General features: G+C 47.7%; 1 protein-coding gene across 18 annotated transcripts in view; it reads right to left on the reverse strand.

The window, feature by feature from the left end:
* The window catches only part of MICAL3 (microtubule associated monooxygenase, calponin and LIM domain containing 3), a 237,879-nt gene that overhangs the window by 140,159 nt on the left and 80,802 nt on the right, over positions 1–16,918 (reverse strand). For all 18 annotated transcript variants that reach the window (XM_077340661.1, XM_077340668.1, XM_077340665.1 and 15 more), the window contains exons 2-6: positions 12,670–13,059; positions 7,488–7,695; positions 4,424–4,540; positions 4,037–4,138; positions 2,424–2,579 (exon numbers count right to left, since the gene is read on the reverse strand). In XM_077340661.1, coding sequence (XP_077196776.1) covers positions 2,424–2,579; positions 4,037–4,138; positions 4,424–4,540; positions 7,488–7,695; positions 12,670–12,933 — 847 coding nt within the window. In that variant the 5' untranslated portion in view covers positions 12,934–13,059. The remainder of the gene's footprint in view (positions 1–2,423; positions 2,580–4,036; positions 4,139–4,423; positions 4,541–7,487; positions 7,696–12,669; positions 13,060–16,918) is intronic.

Consider the following 16,918-nt stretch of genomic DNA (forward strand, 5'->3'; position numbering starts at 1 on the left):
TGATCCCAACCAAGGACCAAATACCATGATCCTCATGGTATAAATCTGGGTTTTGATTTTCCTTGTTCAGTATAGAAATGCTTAGGATAGGGCGGGACCCCAATTTTCCAAATGTGTGCAGATCTCATAGAACTCTATATCTACCTTCTGGGGTATTTGCTACCCTTCCCAATTTGGTGTCATCTGGAGTTCTGGTCCCACTGGTGGACCTCCTGATGGCACCTGGGTTTTGGGGACTTTGTGACACAGACTGTTGGACAGGGTGGGCCACCGGCCCAATCCAACATGGCTTCTCTTATGTTCTCATTGTAAGAGCAGCTTCAGCAACCAAGTTCACTGGGCTGTGAAGAGAACTCAACATTGAGACTGCAAGTCATGGTTATCCAGAGAGCCCTTCCCCACCCTTGTGTTGCTCATTATGACGGCAACAGATAACAGTCCTGAAGCTACACGGAACCCCAGGAAAACTCACTGGAGAAAAGGCCAAGGAAGGGAGGTTACGGCCTTTTATTGGCCCATTAGGCCAGCACCTCCATGCTTAGGGCGTTCACTGAGTGAACTCTGGCCCTGCTGGGAGATAGGTAGTCACTCACTTCTCCTCCAAGACTATCAGACTTGTGAGAAGTCATTAAAAATGACAACAGGGAGAGGCAGAAAGTGCATGTTAAAGGGAAAACAGAATTCAGCTCTGAGTAAGCACCTTGAAGATTGGCTTGTCGTTTTATCTGCAAGCTCAACAAGGCAGAGGGAGACCCAGTCGAGAAGAAGAAAATGTGGAAGGTATCTACCCTAAACAGCAGTAGGGGTGGCAGGCAGGGCCAGGTGCGGACACAACAACTGCTTACACGAGATATCCTGTGGACAGCAGTGCCCTGTGGTGTACTGTAGATCTTCTTGTATTTTATTGAAAAAGTGTCAGGAGCCAAGAGTCACATTCAGGGGCTTTAAACTACAATGTGGGTTCCTTATCAGATTGTCTTTGAAAAGCACTTCGAGGAAAGACCCTCTACACCAGGGGTAGTCAACCTGTGGTCCTCCAGATGTCCATGGACTACAATTCCCATGAGCTCCTGCCAGCGTTTGCTGGCAGGGGCTCATGGGAATTGTAGTCCATGGACATCTGGAGGACCACAGGTTGACTACCCCTGCTCTACACATCACAGGGTGGAAAAAAGCTTCTCCCTGGAGTTCCTGGAGGAGCTGGAAGAATTAAAGGATTAGATGGGAGTCCAAAGAGAGCCAGCTCAGTTGTTCAAGACATAATAAACAAAGTGCCTAGAGAAGAATAGCAATGCAGAACTGGCTCACAAGGAGGTTTGTTATTATGTTAGCAATTCCTAGACTGCTTTGCTCCCCAATGGGGACCCCAATGCAGCTTACATCATACCCAACTCTTCCATTTTATCCTCAGAGCAGCAACCCTGTGCGGTAGGTTGAGCTTAGAGTGAAGAGTTGACCCAAGTCCATCCCCAACTGGCTTCCATAGCAGAGGAAAGATTTGAACCTGGGTCTCCCAGTCCCTAGCCTAGCCCTCTAACATTACACCAGACTTTCTCAACTAGGGTCTCATGAAACTCTGGGGGTTTTGGACATCCCTGGAAGGGTTGCCCGAATGGGTGGGAGTTAATTTTTTAAATACATATATTTTTACGCTTGTTAAACGTTTTCCAGGCGATATGTGGGTCACGTTGACCCTTCTCCTCTTCCCAAAATGGCCAATGATTGGCCTGAAGGGGGAGGAAAGGGTAGGGGGCACAGAGGGCTGTCTACACAGCTTTGTTTCCCAACCATATTTCTGCATGATCGCACCACATCTGTGGTCTCTTGAAACCTGAAAAATGTTTCAGGGGGTTCTCAATGGTAAAAAAAGATTGAGAAAGGCTGCATTACACCATGCTGGTTCTCTTTAGAAATTTAAGACTTTTCCAAGCCATGAACACAGGGGCAGGGTGCATGTGTGAAAAGCTTCCAAAGCAGTCCAGCTTTAGGCCCTGGCAAAAGAAGCCCCAAGAAACCATTATGAGACAGACACCCAGATGAGCATTGACTGGACTCTCCGCCATTGCTCCCACCAGGAAGAAAACACCGAGTCTTCCACCACAGTGTTATTTATCGTACAGCAAAGTTGCACACAGGAAGCACAGCTGTGGTGACGTCCTGGCTAGAAACCAAGCAGGCCTCATACGTTCCAAGAGGCTGCTTGGAGGCTACCCACAATGTCCCAAGTGGCTGAGAACTTCCTTACTGGAGTGCAAAAGCAACAGTCGGGGAGGGGGGCACAGACTTTGACATGCATTTGGAAAGGGGGGTCTCACGGGGAGATGAGAATCAACAGAGAAAACCGATGAAGTCCTGCAAACTGAAGGGAGATTACAGAAATGGACAGAGCGGCCAGATTTCGAGCCTCAGTAGCTTCCACAAACCTGTTGCTTCTCGTAGGTCCTGGAAGAACTTCTGGTTGAATATGAAGGCCACTCCGCTTATCTCTTCGACTTTGGCTTCCGCTGTGGTGTTGCGGTTGATGAAGTTGGCAGTGATGGCGATGGCCAGCTTGCCTCGGAACTCTTTTCGCCGAAAGCCTGCCCGTTGAAGGAGGAAAGGGCGACAAAAGCAGAACTCAGGGTCAGAGGCTCCCCTTGGCAACAAAAGGGCGCACTGCAGACATGCAAAGGATATGAGCGCTGCCGACATTTCTGGAGAGTGTTCAAGGCAGCAGGGGCAGTGGAAGCCCCTTGGTCAGAACCAGGCAGCAAGATGAGACTCCCTCTTTTGCAAAGAGGAGGGTTGCTCAGCACATACCTTAATATACCCAAGGGAGAGACAGGGACACATTTGACCAATTAGGCAGAGAAATAAGCACACATGTTGACTACTCGTATTGCAGGGAATACTTTACACAGGCTGCTTAAGCTGCTATGTAAGAACAGCCCTGCTGGGTCAGACCAGAGGTCCATCTAGTCCAGCATCCTAAGAACATCAGAAGAGCCCTGCTGGGTCAGACCAGGGGTCCATCAAGGACAGCATCCTGAGAACATAAGGAGCCCTGATGGATCAGACCAGTGGTCCATCTAGTCCTGCATCCTGAAAACATAAGGAGAAGAAAGCATCTCTGTCATAATCTTTATGAATGACACAAGTGACTGTTTGCCATATGTATGACTACTGGGCAGCTGGTAGCCAAATGCCACTGACGAGCTGCAAAACTCGTATATTTTTACAATATCTCTGGGACTTCCATCTCCAGAGCATCAATATTGGTGATATTGAGGTTATGTGATGACTACGATTAATAGAAGATGACCGTACACTCCTTGACGAAGGCTTCTTGAAACAGGTTTAAACCAACTGCCTGTTGGGAGAATACATCCTCTTGTCTGGGAAAAAAGCCTTTCCCAGCACATCTGCATGAGACACTTTTATTGGAAAATACCAGCAACTGAACCCGGGAACTCCACAGCAAAACAGGAGCCCCACCAATTCAGAGGTTTTGTGCCCCTGAATGCAAGGTTGCCTGCAGTCATCAGGACTAGTAGTCACCAATGGACTATCTATAGAATCTATCTAATGCCCATTTAAAGCTATTTACTCCTATAAGAAGAGCAAAGCCAGCCTCAAAACTGCTTCCCCTGTCACTTCTCCAGGATAATTTGTATGAAGCGCTTCTAGGGAGAACGCATGAGACAGAGCAAACTACAAAGATGCTTATTAGAGGAACCAGCTCTAGAAGAAGAAGAAGAAGAGTTGGTTCTTATATGCTGCTTTTCCCTACCTGAGGGAGGCTCAAAACGGCTTACAGTCGCCTTCCCATTCCTCTCCCCACAACAGACACCCTGTGGAGTGGATGAGGCTGAGAGAGCCCTGATATTCCTGCTCGGTCAGAACAGCTTTATCAGTGCTGTGGCCAGCCCAAGGTCACCCAGCTGGCTGAATGTGGGGGAGTGCAGAATCGAACCCGGCATGCCAGATTAGAAGTCCACACTCCTAACCACTACACCAAACTGGCTCTGTGCCACAAGACGACACCAGAGACTGTTACCTTCCAAAGTGTTCCGCCGTCCATCCCCTCCAATGATCACGTCGAATTCGTACTCTGATACGGGATGCGTCTTCGGGTGGACTTGTGCACGCCAGCCTATCCCTGCAGAAAGATTTCAGGTTATTCAGACAGCCTCCCCAAAATTGCTGCACAACCATTCGAGAGATTCATATAACAAGGCATTGACGCTGGCAAGGTTGATGTGGACACTTAACCACTCCATCGGCCCCTCCTGTGCAGTCTTCATTACTGAGAGCCATGCAAAGGAAGCAGCACCCACACCACTGCAGGTACAGAAGAACTGCCCCATCGCCATCAGATGCAGAGCAACACGACCTTTTGACCTTCAGCCCTCCCCAAGTTGCCGCCAGTCGCAATTCTACTTACTCTCATTCTCCTGGTCCTCGGGAGGGTAGACAAGACCCTGGAACTCCACGTTGACATGGATCTCAACCCCCAGGATCAAGGAGACCTTCAAGAGTATCAACTGGAGCTGACGAATACCTGCCCAAGGAGAAGACAAAGATGATAGCAACAGGTCAGCAATTCCTGCTAGGGCCACTGGAAGAGAAGGAGGGCTTGGAAATGTGCCACTGGCAGCGTGACTCAAAATGGCTTTCTCGAAAGCCAGCAGGTTCGGCGTGTTTGGCTGTTGTAGCAAAAACCAGACAGAGTCTTTTGAAAGTGTGTAGACATTTATTGCAGCATTAGATTCCGTGGCCTTCATCAAATGCAGGAAGTGAATGTCTGTGAGATTTGTTTCCCCTTTTATGCACAGAGAGAGAGGGGCAAGGAGGGAATACCAGCTGATGATGCGGGTTTGCGACATGTCTAAGAAGACATACACATATTCACCGAAAGACTTTGTTGGTTTTTCTAGGGCAGGGGTAGTCAAACTGCGGCCCTCCAGATGTCCATGAACTACAATTCCCAGAAGCCCCTGCCAGCAAATGCTGGCAGGGGCTTCTGGGAATTGTAGTTCATGGACATCTGGAGGGCCGCAGTTTGACTACCCCTGTTCTAGGGGCTCAACATGTCTGACATTTTTTTAAGTTGTTATGAGTATTAAAGCTGCTTAACAGAATTAAGGGGTCAGCGTTCTTGCTAGCTACTGTTCTTATGAACGAATGCCAGCCCATGTGCAGGCTTTGCGGAGAAATGGAACAAACAAGGCCTTTTAAGCCTACTGTGGACATGATTGTTTCTTTTCTTGTTCTGTGTATAAAGACCCTGCTGGTTCAGAATTCATTTCACATGCCAAGCATGGGGTGATAGGCATATCTGATTTGTTACAGGTAGTCCAAAAAGCACCTGAATCAATGTTGATTCAGACACTTTTTGGACAAGTCTGGTCTGAATCGCACTTCACCTTAAGTTAAACTGCCCAAATCAGCCTTGGCCAAAATTGCTGAACTGCAAGTCAGGTGCAATTCAGCCATGAGAAGATAGAGAAGTTTAAAGTGACCAGGATTTTTTCCCCTTCAGCACTGGAAACTATGGAGGCTGGATGGGGGGACCCTCTTTGGGTACCTTTAGAACTGGACCGCCTGATCCAATCTTTTTGACACTTCGGGATTCTTTGAGAAGAGGCTTCTGCAGTCACACTGCAAATTTGGTGCTGCTACCTCAAACCTCTGCCCCCCTCCCCACCCCCCAAACCATGGAATAAGACGAAAAGGAATAATTTCCCATTGATGTTACTGGCTCCATTGATTTTAATGGGGCTGAACAGATTCAGATTCAGCCAAATAGGCACAGCCAAATCCAAGCCAGGGAAGGGTGCTTATTCTATTAGAGGATCTTGCAAACTGTTTTACAGGCCAAAGTGCAAATTGGACAAGGGCTCTTGACTAGCAACATGGGCTGGAGATACAGGGACCCAGTATTAACGCTTGTGATGAAGCATGGACTGATTTCATACTGGTTAAATTTTGGAATCTTTTCATGGTTTACTTTGCAGAGTTAGGCTTCAACTCAAGGAGATTATTGTCAAAGAACTGACTATTCCAATAAGGAGCTGGAAAGTATTTTCAAAGTCTAAAAAGTCCTGAGGCGACCATCCTCAGCTGGGAGAATCTGTTTTTTTACCGAATCAAGGACTACTCTGGAGATCATCATCATCATCATCATCATCATCATCATCATCTGAGGGACCGCCTATCAACATACCTGACGGACCGCCTATCGCCCTATGCCCCTCGCAGGGCCTTGCGCTCTGCGGGTGAAAATCTGTTGGTCGTTCCCGGCCCGAGGGAAGCACGCCTGGCCTCGACCAGGGCCAGGGCCTTTTCGGTCCTGGCCCCGACCTGGTGGAATGAGCTCCCGGGAGAGCTGCAGGCCCTGCGGGATCTTTGAACGTTCCGCAGGGCCTGCAAGATGGAGCTCTTCCGCCAGGTTTATGGTTGAGGCCGGGGCTGATAATAGATCTATGCCCCCCCAGGGGACTCGGGTTCCGGACCCGAAGCAAAACATCATCAGGACCTCCTCTCCACCCGCTAGTAGTGGGAGGGAGGGAGGGGAAGTTGAGCTGCCGTTCTTGCCATGCCGGTAATATTGGCAATGTTATTATTGTTTTTATGGGGTTTTAATGGGGATTTGTGATATTGTTACCCGCCACGAGCCACAAGGGAGTGGCGGGATATACATATCATCATCATCATCATCATCATCATCATCTATTTATATCCCGCCTCCCCCCGGAGGCTCGAGGTGGGTTACATAAAACAATCCCATTAAAATCAATACCATAAAACAAAACCCCGCAACTAATCCTTAACAAAGATTAGTTATAGCAGGACAAGAGTGGTGGCAAGGTTCAAAGAACTAACCCAATCTCCACAACCCCACTTAAGGGAAGCGGAGGGGAGCTGGTGACATACGCAACTGTCGCTTGATAGAATTCGCTTGATAGAATTTGAGTCCAATGGCACCTTTACGACCAATCAAGATTTACTCAATAAATAATAAATCTTCATTGGTCTTAAAAGTGCCATTGAACTCAAATTTTGCTGCGCTACTTCAAACCAACATGACTACCCACTTAAATCAATCCCTGTTTGAGTTTCTGGGATTTTATTCTCCCTTCAAACCCAACAGGCAAGCCAGCAAATTGGAAAATGTCCTGCACTTTGGAGCAAGGCTGACTTGGGATGGCCCAGGCTAGCTTGGTCTCCTCAGATCTTGGAAGCTAAGCAGAGTTGGCCCTGGTTGATAGCTGGGACGGAGACCACCAAGAACGTCTAGGGTTGCTACAAAGGGGCAGGCAACAGTAATGGGAAACCACCTCTGCTCATCTCTTTCCTTGAAAACCTTACAGGTTGCCTTGGGTCAGCTGCAACTTGACCACCGCCACCAAATTACCATGCCAAAATGAGCGCCTCCTCAAATGTCTACCTCCTCTTTCTCCCCTCTGGGAAGTCTCCTGCGATCAGCAAGAGGTGGCGCCACTTACTGATATGGTCGATGGCTCCTGCACAAAATTTGCCATAGAACTTTTTGGCGCCGAGGCCCCGCAGGTCATGTATCGTGAATGGCCACAGGTGCAGAACGTTGTTGCGGGAGAAGGCATCACGCTTTTCTATGACCACCACCTTTGCTCCTAGAAAGGACAGGTCAATGGCTGTTCGAAGGCCGCAGGGTCCAGCCCCAATGATGAGACACTGCAAGAGAAACAGCAAAGTTGGTGTATAAAGGGGATTTTTTTTTTATTGCTGAAAATCCAAAGCTCAAGAGAAAACAAATACAGTTCATTTGCCTGCCAACATTCCTTGAAATGCAACAGAAGATAAAAGGTAAAGGTAAAGGTAAAGGTATCCCCTGTGCAAGCACCGAGTCATGTCTGACCCTTGGGGTGACGCCCTCTAGCGTTTTCATGGCAGACTCAATACCGGGTGGTTTGCCAGTGCCTTCCCCAGTCATGACCGTTTACCCCCCAGCAAGCAAGCTGGGTACTCATTTTACCGACCTCGGAAGGATGGAAGGCTGAGTCAACCTTGAGCCGGCTGCTGGGATCGAACTCCCAGCCTCATGGGCAAAGCTTTCAGACGGCTGCCTTACCACTCTGCGCCACAAGAGGCTCATAAGAGGATAAGAGGATGCTAAACACGATATTTAAGGACACGTACCATTGAGATGGGATTTCTAGGGTATGAATGATAGAGTCAGCAGGGACCTCCAGGATCATCTAATCCAACCCCCTGCAGAATGCAGGAAATTCACAACTACCTGTCCATCACAGTGAACCCAATTCCATTCCCAGATGATACCCCCCCCCCCCCAAATCCAGAATCCCTGGCAAGTCTGGCAAGAAATTTCGCCACCTGACCCCTAAGTAGCAATGGGCATTTCCCTGGGTATGCTAGAAAGAGCCACAGGAACCAAGCACCGACACAATCCCTTCTGCCCACCGACTCACAATCTGCCTACGTTCACAGAATCAGAATTTCTGTCAGATGGCTATCAAGCCTCTGCTTGAAAACATCCCAAGAAGGAGAACCCACCACCTTCCGAGGAAGCCTGTTCCACTGAGGAACTGCTCTAACTGTCAAGAACTTCTTCCGGATGTTTAGCCAAAAAGAGCATCTGCAAAAAGAACATCGCCATTTCATACATTATCATTTTCAGGCACACTCCAAAGGCTTAGTCCAGTTGGCTATTTTGCGTCAAAGGCTTAGGGAGTGTGAGACCACCAAACTACCAATCAGCCAGGGGAAAAGAGAGATGGACACAGTGTCAAGAGATGAGGTTAACAAGCACTGACATTTGCAAAGCACCCTGTGAGCTGCATTTAATCTTTTGAGACATCCTGCCTTTCAAAATAAAGAAGCAAGACTGGCCGTAGCTGCCCTTGGTTTCCCTACATCACAAAGCATTGCAAAGGAAAAGTTGTGAACTGCAGGGAATCGATTTTCTCATGTAAGAAACAAGCTATATGGCAATGGTTAATTTTAACTGCATGCAAACCGCCCTGAGCTATTATCGGAGGGCGATATATAAATTTAATAAATAATATTAATAGTGGTTAGATGACTTGCTGACTAAAGTTGGGACCTTTTAGATAAAAGTCAGCAATGGTGTTTTTTGGAGTAAAAAAAAAACAGTAATTTAAACGGATACATTAACGATCATATGCTATTTAGTATTTAACTTCTATTTTAGGAGCGCCTTGTCAAGGTCAGAGTGCAGGACAATTTTCAAAGGATCTTGTCAATATCTTTTTGTAAGTGGTCATAATGCCATAATGAATACAGAAGAATGTCCTCTTCTCTTCTGCACAAAGATTGCACTGCTGACATGAAGTCAGCCATGATACCGTGAGAGGAAGACGGAAGGAACAGGGGACTTGCAGTTAGGGTTACCCACCTCCAAGTGGAATCGAGAGTCCGGAGACCCGTTCCCCTAAGGCAGTGGTCCCCAACCTTTTTATCACCGGGGACCGGTCAACGCTTGACAATCTTACTGAGGCCCAGGGGGGGTAGTCTTTTGCCGAGGGACGTCGCCATCGCCGCCTGAGCCCCTGCTCCACTTGCTTTCCTGCCAGCGCCCCTGACTTCCCACCACCCACTGGGGGGCACTGTCAGCAGTAGCTGCGCAGTGCCACACCGAGGGGGAGCCCCAGCCATGGCGGTCGCTGGAGAGCACCAAAGTTGAGCCAGTGACAGAGTGGCAGGGCAGCCCCCGAGGCAGCAGCCGGGGAGGACGACGAGGAGGAGCCATGGCCTGGTATTGACTGATCTATGGACTGGTCCCAGTCTGGGGGTTGGGGACAGCTGCCCTAAGGGAAACAGCTGCTTTGGAGGGCCAACAGTATGTCATTCCATCCTCACTCAGCTCCTTTCCCTTCCCAAACTCCATCCTTTTCAGGCACTGCCCCCAACCTCCGAGAATCTCCTATACCAAAGTGGCAACCCTGCCTGTAGTGTATCTAGAACATTCCCTCCCAAAGGAAAAGGATAAACTAATTGCTACAGTACTGAAAAGTCGAGAGAAGCACATCGGTGCTTTGTATTCATAGTCAGCTTTATGTACAAGTTTCCTTATATCCCTTTTGCACAAAACTCCAACAAGATAGAACTTTGACCTTCCCATTCTCCAAAGAACAAAGATACTGGGAGGAAGGGAGGGAGGTGTGAGCTTTCCTAAAGCCACCTCTGCGTACGTGGCTGACCTGGATCAAAATCTGCACCTGATATCCATAGGAAAATTGATTCTGTCACTGAACGTTTTCAGCAAGCGGTTTGGACAGAGAGGGTTTAGAAACTTCAATCTATTCTAGCAGAAACATCTAAAGAGCAGAATGTGAGAGATAAAAGGATTTCAACTAAATACTCAGGATGAAAGCAGTGAGTTCTATATTTATTTACCTATGGTTGAGGCCATGGTGACTTAGAATCATCTGGGCCTCTTCTTCTCCTCTCCTTTTCCTCTTTATGTGTCTTTCTCTCCCAGGCCCAGATATGCTTTACCATTAAAATAGCCAAATTCACTAGCTGGAAAGCGACAATTGGCGGAAGCTGGAGTAGTATTGAAGTTCTACTGTGTTTTATTGCGCTTTTATGGCGTTGTACTATGTTTTAATATTATACGATGTTTTAACTATTGTAAACAGCCCTGAACCCACTCCTTGGCGATGGGTGGTATATAAATCAAATTATAAGGAAAAGAAAAAATGAATACAGTTATTTGATTTTTATACCGTTCCTCCCTACAAGGGGACTCTGAGAGTTTACAACAGATAATAAATACAGATAAAACCAATACTTCTCCCTACCACCACCACCCAAATACCCTCCACTATTATTATTATTATTATTATTATTATTATTATTATTATTATTATTATTATTATTATTATTATTATTATTGGGCTAATCAGACTGGAAAGATCAAAAATGGGGTGGGGGCGAAGGAAGGGAGGCCTATATCGTTACCACACAGTCATGACCTTAGACTTAAGCCCGACAGAAGTTTTGTGGACCCTGCAGAACTTTGACAGCTACATCAGGGCCAAGATTTCGACTGGCAGCTCATCCCAACAGGTTGGAGCCAGGATTGAAAAAGCCCCGGCTCTGATCAAGGTCAGGCCAAGGATGAGCAACAAGTTGGGGCCAGGGGTTGGTGTTTGCAGAGTGCAATGCTCTTCAGGGGACATATTGGGAGAGGCGGACCCTCAGGTATGTAGGGCCCGGGCCTTAAAGGTCAGTACCAAAAACTTGAACCTGAACTGGAACTCCAACAGTAGCCAAAGCAATTGCTGTAGGGCAGATTGAATATGAGCCCTCCACGGGGTCCCCATAAGTAACTGTGCAGCTGCATTCTGCACCAGCTGCAATTTCCAAGTCAGGCCACGTAGAAAGAGTTCAAAAGCCAGAAAAATCTCACACAAACAACAGAAAGGGCACAAGGTGGGTAAACCACAAAATAATCTATACCAGGGGTAGTCAAACTGCGGCCCTCCAGATGTCCATGGACTACAATTCCCAGGAGCCCCCTGCCAGCATTCGCTGGCAGGGGGCTCCTGGGAATTGTAGTCCATGGACATCTGGAGGGCCGCAGTTTGACTACCCCTGATCTATACAATCGCACACCTTCTGGCCCATCCCTTAATCTTATCACCTGATTACTCCATTCTGGATGATTCAGCAAAAAAAAACACAGACCGTCTTCGATGAAAAGCACTGCACAGGGATTGCCATGAGATGAGGCAGGAGTCCAGTGAGGTCCCATTCACACAAACACGCAAGGCCTCGCTTGACTACGCAACCAAGTGATGATGACGCACAACATGACTCACCCCTCAATTCCCAAGCCATATGACGCCGTACCATTACCAGACGCGTCATCAAAATGCACGTTTCTGCCTTAATACCTTGAAATCTGTTTGATTCCAACAAGGGACTCAGAAAAAAGCAAGCTGGAGGAGCCAACTAGCACACACATACACACACCCTCTTCAAAGACTGCATTCTAAATTGTCCTGCCCAACCAAACAGGCAATTCTAATTAAAAGGGCAGTTTCCAAATGCAAAAACTGTCCAAATTCTTGTTGTCTCTAAGGTGTCACTGGACTCTATTCTAGCTGTGAAACCATTATGGCCCAAATGTGATCACTGCTCACATGATTACAGCAGAAACTACCACCAAGCACCACCTGGGAAATTTCAGCCAGAGGCCAAGGGGCATCTGAAGAAGAAGAGTTGGTTCTTATATGCCGCTTTTCTCTACCCAAAGGAGTCTCAAAGTGGCTTACAATCGCCTTCCCTCTCCTCTCCCCACAACAGACACCCTGTGAGGGAGGGGAGGCTGAGAGAGCCCTGATATTACTGAAGAAGAAGAGCTGGTTCTTATATGCCACTTTTCTCTACCCGAAGGAGGCTCAAAGTGGCTTACAATCGCCTTCCCTTTCCTCTCCCCACAACAGACACCCTGTGAGGGAGGTGAGGCTGAGACAGCCCTGATATCACTGCCCGGTCGGAACAGTTTTATCAGGCCCGTGGCGAGCCCAAGGTCACCCAGCTGGCTGCATGTGGGGGAGTGCAGATTCAAACCCGGCTCGCCAGATTAGAAGTCCGCACTCCTGACCACTACACCAAACTGGTTCTCTGCATGGGAGATGCTGCTTAGCAAGAGCTCACCTTCGTGTTGGTGCAGACTTTCCCTTTCTTGAAGTCCTTGTGGCAGCCTCTCTTATCCAACTTGGCCCAAAGCGCTTTGGCTTTCCAGTAGTTCAGCTTGGACTTGAGCTTGTGGTAGAAAGTACGGTAGTCCTTGGGCTTCAGCTCCAGATAGTCGCAGAGCTCCTGGAAGGCTTTGAGAGTCCCTTTGCAGGTGGTGGCCTGGACAAAGCGGTCAAAGAGGACGTGGGCCTGGTTCACCTTCTCGTTGCTCCTTTCCTCCATACTTCCAGCTTAGCCACCAGGCCTCCTTGTTCTGGCGGCGGCCGTCCCCCTTCCAGTCTGGCTGCCTTCTTGGCTGCTACGCTGCACATCAACAATCGCTTCTTTTAATCCACATGCAACAATAACCTAGAAAAGCAAAAGGGAGAGAGATCATGAACCTGCGCGCACTTGTCACCGGTAGGTTGGAGCACTGTAAAAAAACAGGGGTGGGGCATTCACTGTGCTTTGAGACATCAACGCTTACTGCAATCGAAAGATCAGCCAACAGCACAGCTTACGGCTTTAAGTCAAATTTCGTAGCCAGGAGTAAAAACAGAACTTCACAACCTGCACAAATGTATGCTGAGTTACACTGGTCTGGTCAATTCTTCGCAATGTGTTTTATTCAACCTAACCAAGAGGTGTGCGGCCCTACACATTCTATTATTATTATTATTATTATTATTATTATTATTATTATTATTATTATTATTATTATTATTATTATTATTCGATTTATTACCCGCCACTCCCTTGCGGCTCGTGGCGGGTTACAACATTTTAAACCCCAATAAAATCCATTAAAATCCGTTAACAACAACTACAGTTCCTTATTAGTTAGCAAGCTAACCTGGCAAGATCGGCTAATCAACTAATCAACTTCCCCCTCCTCCTACTAGTAGGTGGGGAGGGGATACTGATGGTACCAATCCTCAATCCCAGTCCCAGGTCCCGGGTCCCGGGGGGGCCCTAGATGTTAGCTTTGGCCTCAACCATAAACCTGATCAGCAGCCATTTTGTTCTGCCCCCATCCCATACCTTGGGTATCTGGGATGCCAGTTTATTCAAGCAGAGGTTCTTCCACACAACAGCAGCCACAAGGTAAGCCAGGGGGAGGGAGGGAGGCTGTGGGTGGCTGTCCATTTGTGCTTCACGCCACCTTTGCCGGCCTCCTGCCTGCAGGAGGATGGCAGGGAAGTCTGGCGAGGCATGCTGTTGTGCCAGCCATGCCACTCTCGCCTGCCTTCTGGATATAGGGGAGGATGGGAACGCCAATTAGGCATACTGCGCACTGCCCCCACCACTCTCCCCGGCTTCCTGGTTGCAGGGAACCCGCAGGGGGGCCTCCAGGGCCACCCACCCATTTTTTAAATGGGCTCCTCCACTTGTATGTGTCTGTATATTTTTCATTTATTTATTCTTTTATTGGATTTTTTACCCGACCGTCTTGAGAGTCATCTCACGGCGGGTTACAAGTAAAAAGTAAAAACCGCAGTACAATGTTAAAATGAGAAAACATAGTTAACCACATACTCTGGCAACCAGAGATAAAACCCTCCCCCAGACTTCTAATGTCCTGCCCCCCATCCCCCACCCAATGCCTCAGGTCTCCCATTCTCAGGGGTGCTCGTTGATCTTAACATTTGATCTTTCACATCAGCCATAGACCTGGCGGGAGAGCTCCATTTTGCAGGACCTACAGAACTACGAAAGCTCCAGCAGAGCCCTCAGCTCTTCCGGGAGCTCATTCTACCAGGTCGGGGCCAGGACCAAAAAGGCCCTGGCCCTGGTCGAAGCCAGGTAAACCTTCCATGGGCTGGGAGTCACCAACAGGTTAGTACCTGCAGAGTCCAAGGCCCTGCGAGGAGCATAAGGTGATAGGTGGTCTCTCAAATACTATTTAAAACGATAAATTGAAACTTATAAACACAAACAAACACATAAAACACAAATAAGGAGGGCTAATGGGTGGAACACAATGAAGATAGAAGCTTCTGGGGAGGGAGTTCCAAAGTTTGGTGTCACAACTAACAAGGCCCTTTCTTGGGTTACTACCTATGTAGGCTCAGGTGGTCACAGGTACCCGATCGAAATCCTCCAGAGACAAACGGAGAGGACAGGTAGGTTCATATGGAAGAAGCTATTCCAGCCCCAAGTCATATAAATCAATACCCAGTCGTAAAGTCAATCCAGCAACCTGGATTGAACTTGGAAGTAAATTGGAATTCTAAAAATATATATAAAAATGAATTAACTCCTACCCATTCAGAAATTCCAGGGTCTCAGGAAAGAAAGTCTGATTTAGAGTGTATCTTGTGGCCTTTGCCTGATCAGGCAAATATATCATCTCAAAAGCCCTTTAGCTTTTTATAGAAGCTTTTGAGAAAGAGAGAGAGACCTTTACTATTGTAATAGGAAGCTGGCAGCTTTATATCTCAGGAACTCAGCACTCCTCAGCTGTAGCTCTTGGTTGCAAATATCAACTGGGTAGAATGCTGGCACGTTACTAACATAATGGCACTGGTTCTATTTCAGTACAGTCTTCCAGCACCTGGAGAAGAACAAAAGCACACAAATAGAGTTGTTGACAGCTAATCTGCAGCAACCCTGACCAAGAGGGAGCTGCTCTCAGTGGGGTAAGTGAGAGTTTGGTGTAGTGGTTAGGAGTGCGGACTTCTAATCTGGCATGCCAGGTTCGATTCTGCGCTCTCCCACATGCAACCAGCTGGGTGACCTTGGGCTGGCCACAGCACTGATAAAACTGTTCAGACCGGGCAGGGATATCAGCGCTCTCTCAGCCTCACCCACCCCTCAGGGTGTCTGTTGTGGGGAGAGGAAAGGGAAGGCGACTGTACCCCCTTTGAGCCTCCTTCGGGTAGGGAAAAGCAGCATATAAGAACCAACTCTTCTTCTTCTAATTTACACCGGTGGTTCAAGGTTTTTTTTTTTAATGGCATTGTTTGAGCCTAGAAATACTGTTCCATTGTGAATAGCCCACCTTACAGCTTAAAAAAAAATCCTAGCCCTCATGGCTCCTAGTACAATCCAGAGAACGTGAGTGTAAACTTTCAAAATCAGAGAGAACAAAAATAATTTTCAAACGCTAGGAGGAAAGTTTGGATGTCACCCGCAACTAGTTGTCCCGCCTCATTGTTAGTAGCAGCAAAAGTTCAGCAAGTGGCATTCCCACTTTCCTAATGTGCAAAATGTACATGGGGTGCAGAATTCAGCTGTCCTTGGGGCAAAATCTCAATGATTATGGTGCAGAACTGTGAGAATGTGGAACTCTGTGAACTTCACATTCCCCATTACAGAGCCAAAGTGGGCTTAAAGAGACTTGGGCAGAAAGGAAAAGGAAGAAGAAGAGAAGGAGGAGGATGTAGAAGAAGATGAAGAAGAGGAGGAAGAGATGGTTTTTATACCCAGCTTTTCACTGCTCAAAGGAGTCTCAAAGCGGCTTACAATCACCTTCCCTTCCTCTCCCTACAACAGACACCCTGTGAGATAGGTGGGGCTGAGAGAGCACTGAAAGGACTGCTCGGTGAGAACAGCACAGGACTGTGACTGGCCCAAGGTCACCCAGCTGTCTGCATGTGGAGGAGCGGGGAATCAAACCCTGCTTGCCAGACTAGAAGCTGCCGTTCTTAACCACTACACCACCCTGGCTCTTTGGGGAGCAAAGCTACGGAAAGAAATCAAGGCTTATAAAATGGGTGGACAGACACAGAAACGTGAATCATCTCTCCACGTAACTGCTGTCCCAGAACAGCTATATAAATCTTTAGTCTCACACAAAGCCTTAATCGGAGGTGCTGTTTTTACAAGACTATCTAGTAATGCATGCAGCCAATACATCAATCCACGGGCCTCTGTAAACGTCATACATCCTCAGGAAGGTTCCCACAGGGCAGTTCCACTGGTATTTTCGCCTCTGATCTTGAGCTGGTACAGAGATTACTGACTCACAGACACTCTTGTTCTCTAAAGATTGCGATAGGAAGGAGAAGCCAACACCTCTATGGCATGCTCAACTCAAGCCAGGAGGGTCTTGATAAGTCAAAGCCAGTTGCATCCAGAATACCCCACAGAAAAGTGGACCAGATCCTGAGGCTTCAACAAAATAAATTCTCAGCGCCCTTTCAGAAGGCATTTTTTTGCACGGGTTGAAGGTTCAGAACAACGGCGATCCCAATCTTCACTTCAGCCTATGAAGAGCTGTCAACAC

Source organism: Paroedura picta, chromosome 5, assembly GCF_049243985.1.
Source record: "Paroedura picta isolate Pp20150507F chromosome 5, Ppicta_v3.0, whole genome shotgun sequence".
Taxonomy (NCBI): Eukaryota; Metazoa; Chordata; class Lepidosauria; order Squamata; family Gekkonidae; genus Paroedura; species Paroedura picta.